Source organism: Vanellus vanellus (genome assembly GCF_965231255.1).
Source record: "Vanellus vanellus genome assembly, chromosome: 7".
NCBI lineage: Eukaryota > Metazoa > Chordata > Aves > Charadriiformes > Charadriidae > Vanellus > Vanellus vanellus.
Genome location: NC_138912.1, coordinates 17,961,192 through 17,968,613, shown reverse-complemented (window position 1 = coordinate 17,968,613; position 7,422 = coordinate 17,961,192). Strand labels below are relative to the sequence as shown.

Here is a 7,422-nt window from a genome sequence, read left to right as displayed (position 1 = left end):
GCTTGGGTATGGAAAGCAGACTAGTCTGCTTCCAGTATAAAACCGTGAGTATAGTAAAATAGGTGACCACATACTGGTGTGTGTGTTTGTTGGGGTTTGGTCCTGTCCCTCCCTCTGTTCCCCCCCCCCCCCCCCCCCCCCCGTGGAGCCTTATTTTGTGCCTAGGGCACAATCCCACATGGACCTACTGTGTAAGGTGGTCTCACGTATCAAATCTGTGCCTCATTTTGTTGTCGAAACTGTAAAGTACCTCTGTAATGATGTAGAACACGGCTAAAGAGAAGAGAAGGGTTTGGGGATGAAAGTAGTTGAATGTTTATCTAGAGCATATTTCTTATTTGTAGATCAGCCACAAAGTTACATGTAATGCTGAGCACTTGGAGCTGAGGGGCAGGAGCAGTGCTTTGAGTATGGAAAGGGCTCGGTATTGCTAATTGCCTTAAAAACATGATAGTCTTTCACACGGAAGCCTATAGCTACACTTGAGTTTCACTTTTTCATGCCTTTTTCTTCCTCAGTTCTAGAATGATGGTGATGCTACACATTTAACTTGGACAGAAATGTTTGAAGAACCTAGACGCTTTTGTGAGGAGCAACATATAAAGGCTAACAAGAAAGAGACAGTTGTGTTCAGAACAGAGTTTAAATACTGTGCAGTACATGAGTGCATAAGGCAAGGAGTCTAGATGAATGCAAAGAAAGCTAAATAGCGAATGGTTGCTTGTTCACAGAGTGTTTTACATTGTGAGTATTGCTTGAAATGGTAACCTTCTTAAGCAATGTTTCGTGTAACTAAATAGTATCAGAGTACGCATACAGGAGTAAATGAAACTTGCTGAGGCTAATAATTTTTCTTAATTTTGAGGCCTTGACTCAGCAATCTTAATGTTCTAAACATTACACTGTACTAAGCATAATATTAGTACCAACTGAACAATATATTAAACATAGCATTTATGTAGTACTGTGAACAGCCTGCCATAGGCAGGCTTGTCTAAAGTCTATATGCGTTGTTTCTTAATTGCCAGTGTCTCATTTGCTTCACATCTGGGATATCATCTGTGCTGCAGAGGGAAGGAACTGAGACATAGCAAGGTAGGTAGCCATGTGCTGAACATCATCAGACCACTAAGCAGTACATTCTAGAAGACAGGTGCATTACCTGTAAAAGTAATTGATCAAAACCACAAGGAAGTAGTTGCAGAATACAGCTACAACATAGCTCCAAGTGACTTGCTGAGACTCCAAGTCTTGGCTCAGTCTTGCCTTAAATGCCTTGCAGATAATCCTAGAGAACACTGCCTAATTTATAACAAAAAGAACAAAGCAGGTGTGTTGTGGAAAATAGCTTTAAGATGAATGAATTTTCAGGTCCAGTGAAATCAAACATCTGTAGAACTAATTAACAACTGTTCCTAAAAGTTTTTCTGTTGGTGCAATTTATACATTCATCAATTTAATTTTCACCACTTTAACCTTTGTGGAAATTACTTGGTTCGCAATAATACAATACGTAAGCCACTGTGATAGACCAGGCTGGGGAGGAAGGGTTTTTTTTTTTTGGTGTGTGTCTGTAAACAGTAATTCTGCAAGAACTGAGTGGGCAGTTGGTTCAGCAATGATGCAATGTGCTTGGGTCACCAACAGTAGGCAATTTGAAGACAAATGACTTGAGAACTATTAAGCCAAATATATATGTTAAAACTGTAAAGAATGATAGTTTTCATAACAACAGAACTTGTGAAGGAGCACATACAAATAGATACATTAAAACATCAGCAACAGTGAATTGATGCTTTCTTGCTGGAAGGATGCTAAGAAATGTGATCCAGCAATGCTTCCATACACTATTGACTTTACAATATTTTAAATTTTATTTGCACATTTGAAAATACAAACAAAAATATTAAGGAAACAGAGTAAAGCTGAGGAAGAGGACAACATGTGTCCATTAATCTAAAACATTCAGACAGCTTTATTGCCACTAATCACATGAAGTACAGTCCTATTTTCAGCTTGTACACAGCAGTACATTAGGTCAAGTTGCTCTCGCTTCTGGGGCTGTGCACTTTACAAAGAAATTGCTGAAAGCAGCAATCTGTGGTAAACGTAAGAAATGGAAAGAGGAGATCACTGTGGGTATTCTCATTTTTACAGTAAGAATGTCCTAAAGGAAATCTATCTTTAAATAGCGGTCAAAGGACCAGGCTGTGGTATGCAGTTCTTCACGTGGCTTTGAATACCCATGTTGTCACAGATGGAAATCACAGACGAAAGTGTATCTGCTTTGGCTTGTGTTAAATACAAGTGCTTTTCTGATAAAAGCAACGTGGGGTTGATCTTTATAAACTGCATCTCTTACTACGCAGTAGGTACTCTTAAAAAGCATTTTCCATCATTTTGGGTTTTCTTCTTTTAATACCTGATCCCCATGTTTTGGGATGTTGAAAGAAGTGATTAAAATAGTCTTCATTTTAGTAGGTCGGTTTGATTAAGAAACTCTTACAATGTGTTTCAGTTTTGTCGAGTCTTTTGTGTTGTTTTGGCTGTCAATTAGAACGAGGGAGGTACGCTGATGATTCTCTACTATTTCAGCAACACTGTCAAAGCGCTGGATGGAGAAAACAAAAATTAATCAGTGCTGGCTTCCTTTAATGCTCTAATATTGACGGTAATCACTGCATCATCTTTTCAATGGTGGCAGAAGCAGAGCTCTGGCCGTTACCAAGTGAGATGCTCTGCCTTTTAGCAAGTCAGGACTGCTCTTAGTCCTGATTCTAGTCATAAACATTAAATTTGGACAATGGAAGATACTATGGCCACTAGGTGTCTCATCTTATGCTCCTTTCCATTTGTGATCACCACCTGCACAAACTGAACCACAGAAGTTGTTACACGGTATATTAAACTGACACGGCTTTCAGTTTACTTTAATATATACCAGGCTGTAGACCATGGCAGTTTGGAAGCTGCTTCATCTGTGGTTCAGCCACCTCAGTTAGAGGGAAGGCAATCTCCACAAGTAATATGGTACAGACAGCCATCAGTGACAGCTGTTTTGTTCTGCAATTTTAATGTTTGTCACTGTAAATTAATACCCAGAATCTGCTAGGTCTGTTGCTTTTCCTTTTGGTCTTTGGTCAAATACTGATTTTGGACTATCTTTCTCTTTTTACTCCTGAGGTAATTTTTGACCCTTTGTTGAAGGCCAGATGAGCTCCAGGCTATTATTTATTCTGTAATCTCAAAACCGTTGCCTGGGAGGCAGATAATCAGGTAAAGGCAAGCCTGCTTTCACATCCCTGAAAAAGCGTACCCTGTGCAGCGATAACAGTTTTTATTGGTATTTGGGTTCCAAGTTTCTTGTTTGCTGTCAGAGTAATTATCTGTGTGGTATAATAGCCAACCAGTGATTTTTGCACTCTAGAACTAGCATTTAACTTTTTCTTTATGTGAAAATTGGATTCGAACTACTGTCATTGTCATTTTTTATAGCGGACTTTTTTTGGGGGGGTGGGGTGGGGTTTTTTTGTGTTTTGTTTTTTTTTTTTTTTTGAGTGTGGCTGTTGGTCCTTTATGATTTTCCAAGCAACTTAACTAGGGTCTTAGGTAGAAGGTGAATAGAGGACTATAAACAGCTGGAGAATTTATCTAGCACCTGCAGCTCTGATCCTGATGACTTTTCAAAACAGTTCTAGGAGTATGTTTTAAAACTTGGTCTGTGGTTTTAATTACTCACAGTATGCAGGAGCTGATGTTACACTGGTTTCTCTAGCTTGATAGATCAGTCATCATATAGGGCATACTTTTATCATGATACATGAAGAATCCTTTTGGTCATAGTGCAATATATCTCAATCCTTGTTTATTAAAGGTATATAACTGAGAACTGTTAGAAAAAACCCACATCATCTCACCTCTTCACCATTCTTTTCTCTGCCCAGTGCATATTGTCTTGTTGATTCAATAAATCGTATAGGAATGTTGTACACTCTTCTGTTGTAAAACACAACCAGTGTGTACGGTTGCCGTGAATCCTGTCCAGAACTCTTTCTTATTAGAAAAGATCCATCCTAAAGAGAGAAAAGTAGTAAGTGTATCCAACTTATTTTTTCCAACAGCTTTGTTTTTATCTTAGTATTTTCATCTGTATTAGCATTAAACCCTTTTCTGGCATTAAAAAAAACTGTACAGCAAGAGACGAGAAGTAGCATGTATTCCTCCTGTCTAACAGTAGCTTATAAAGGTGTCATTTAAGAGTGACCTTTGCTGCTGCTTGTTCTCTCAGCCAGAGAAAGAAAGAAAGAAGAAATAAACACGCAGTGGCAGCAGTCTGTTGGGGTCCACAGATTACTAGGAAATGAAGTTACTATCAGTGGCAGTAGGTACGCAAGAAAGCAGTGAGCTGTAAAAAGCACTCTGATAAAGATGAGCACCTACAGTTACTGACGCCGTAGCCCAGTGCTCACTAGCTAGCAGTAGCCTACACTGGTGATAACTCCAGTGCTCTGCCCCTTTATCCTCCTTTGTGGAGTTAGGAAATGGAAATGTTACATTTCCTAGTGGAAATGTACCTGATGCTGAGGATGCAACTCTACATGTTGCTATTCCCTGCTGTGACGCTACACAAACCACAACAGGTTTGTGCACAGAATGGTTGAGAAAACTCAAATTCTCCAAATACCTAGATGCCTAGTGTTGCTATTTCAAAATGCATAGCAGCATCAGCCTCTCTCCAAATAGTAGCTGTTCTCACACGATCCACTGGACAGTGGTGGAGATCATTTAAAAGTCATGGAGCTTTTCCTTCCATTTTAGTGGATGCATGTAAGCTATCAGATCTTCCTCAGCTCTCTAGTCTGTAATAGCTTTCTCTACAGTGCACCAGTCTTTGAGGTGCACTAATGCAACTTTGTCTTGGGATGGAAACCATAGTTAAATAGTTTCACCACAACAATTTCATGTGTGACGGTATCTGCCTGGCCAGTATTCTGACCTGTTCACAATACAACCAATGTTCTTAGAATATTTCTAGTTGTCTTTTGATTTTTTTATTGGAAGTTTTTTCATAAAATAGACATTCTTTAAAAGTGACATACCTTATTTGATCGGTACAATGCATCTTCTGCTGTTTTCCTATCACAGGTAGCAGCATACCATGCTTTACTATGAACACCAGCTTCCTAGAAAGAGAGAAACAGTGTTTCACCTGTAAAATAATAATGATAATAAGAAAGAATATGGCATGTAGGGAAGTAACTACTAAATAATGACAGCTGTTAAGAACTCAAATGCAGAACGCTTTAGAAAACACAAGATTTAGAAAATTCTTTGCCAGGAGCTCACTGTTTTTGTTGGACAGAGGTAGGATGAAGAAAAACTAGTGTGTCAAAACAATGGTAACAGATGTGTGACAGAAGGCTTATACATGACAGAAGAGAGAAAGATACCCTGAGGAAAGCAGTCAGGTTCAACAGGAGAATAGTTTGGTATTTTTAAAGCAGGAAGCTATTCTAGTAGAATTTGAAGAGGGTATACAGGAAATGTTGAGGAATAAATTAAGCATTAACAATTTAAATGCTCCTCAGCTGTGGCCTAGCCAATTAAATGTCCAGATCTGGTAGGCATCTAAGCTTTGGGAATGAAGTTTCCCATACACTTAATGCTGTTTGTGAACATGATCACGATTGCCTCCATCTGGATAGCATGGAGATTGGATAAGCATATCTTTTGTTTGGTTTTGTTGTTATTAAAGACAAATGGGTGGAGTCCTACAAAACAGAGGAATAATTAATGTCTTTCCTCTACTAATACAGCAGTTCAGTCCCCAGTGCTTTCACCTGAGACATGAGATATGGACTCTGTTCTGGTTCTCTGTTGGATTGAGTCTGAATATATCCTTACATTTGAAACAGTGCTCTTATGCCTTTTAAATAAAACCATGTTTACTGTGGAGAGGGATTACATCTGTGACAGAATACAAAAGCGGCTTATATTTTATAACATGCCTCATTTCGGTATGTTATACCTGGTGAACACCTCACCAAGATCGTCCTCCTTCTCTCCATTCTATTAAATGCTCGGCAGTGTTCTGAACTGTACATGAACTTAACCTGTTCTTCCAGGGGGAAACGGGACAAAGGACTTAATGGATGGGAGCATTGGTGCAGACCTGAAGGTACAAGGTAGAAAGATTGGCACCCTAAAGATAGGTGGATTCTGTTTTAGAAGATAAAAGCTCTTATAGCAAAGGAAGTGCAGAGGTAAAGAGATGGGAGGAGGTGATGGCAGTTGGGAGTGAGTGATTATAAGATTATAATTTGAGTAAGAGAAGAAGTGGTAGAAAACTAAGTAAGGTGATGCAGGATTGAGTGTACATTTGGGAACAGGAGTGGAGTTTAGAGGAACTGTACGGGAGATTTTGGAGAAGTATGAAAAGAAATGATACTCAAGGGAAGGACGGGATGAGGGATTAGAAGCCACACGAGACCTATGCATTATCAGACTTCAATAGCTAAAAGATTAACTATCAAGTTATAAAACCAACAGTCATAAAAAGAGAGCTCTTGCTGAGAAAGCTGATGCAAAAGCTAACTCAAGTGAGTGGAGAGGCTATGGAAATAGTGCTGAGAGTATTTCCTAATGAATACTTGTGGGTATTAACCTTCCTGGTCATTTGAACAGTTTTTCTCCAACTTTATAGTAACAAGCTTAATGATGAAATTCATTTTCACACAAGCTTTGTCACCTCTGTACAAAACAGATTAAAGATGAAGTTAGACATTACGGCTGAGCTGGTCTAGCTGGCTTATCGCTGCCAGAAAGGGAATGTCTTGGCTTCTCCCTTGTGCCCATTTTGTTGCTCCTCTGATACCACAGTGAAATAATTCACTTTAGTAATCTTGCAGAAAAAAAATCTGTTACTTTTTTTGTTTTGTCTTGTTTTGTATTTGACTGCCTGGTTGGTTTTCTGTCAGTTTAATGACTTTGCTCAGACCACTGCAGAATCAGAGGAACACAAGAGAAGCCTGTGGCTGGGATGAGAGTTGACAGTGAGGAAAGAGCAAAGCCTCCATTTTGGGGGCATTGCACTAAATTCTTAGATTGGCTCAAGCAATATTATATAACTTTACCTCCAAAGTTCTTCCATGTATTGAACAAGGAATCAACTGCCCCCAGACCTTTCTTTTAGCACTATCTGAGGTCTGTAATCTGGAAGCAGAGAGCTGCTGCCAAAGTTTGGATGGGAACCAAAGAAATAATTAACCTTATGGGCATGAATCATGTCTGTAAGCACCTGTATTAAGCAGGATGCTACGGCACATGATACCACTGTACACAATTGGTGGGAAAAATAACACTAACTAATAGTTAATTTTTTAATTTTTTAAAACAAAATGGATGTTTTATTATGCTCTGGTT

General features: G+C 39.0%; 1 protein-coding gene across 1 annotated transcript in view; it reads right to left on the bottom strand.

Annotated features, from left to right (window-relative positions):
• Window positions 1-1,885: 1,885 nt before the first annotated feature.
• BLNK (B cell linker) overlaps window positions 1,886-7,422 on the bottom strand; it is a 102,341-nt gene continuing 96,804 nt past the window's right edge. Inside the window, exons 23-25 of the mRNA XM_082486466.1 lie at window positions 5,100-5,183; window positions 3,918-4,073; window positions 1,886-2,611 (exon numbers count right to left, since the gene is read on the bottom strand). Of these exons, the coding sequence (XP_082342592.1) occupies window positions 2,492-2,611; window positions 3,918-4,073; window positions 5,100-5,183 (360 nt within the window). The 3' untranslated portion in view covers window positions 1,886-2,491. The remainder of the gene's footprint in view (window positions 2,612-3,917; window positions 4,074-5,099; window positions 5,184-7,422) is intronic.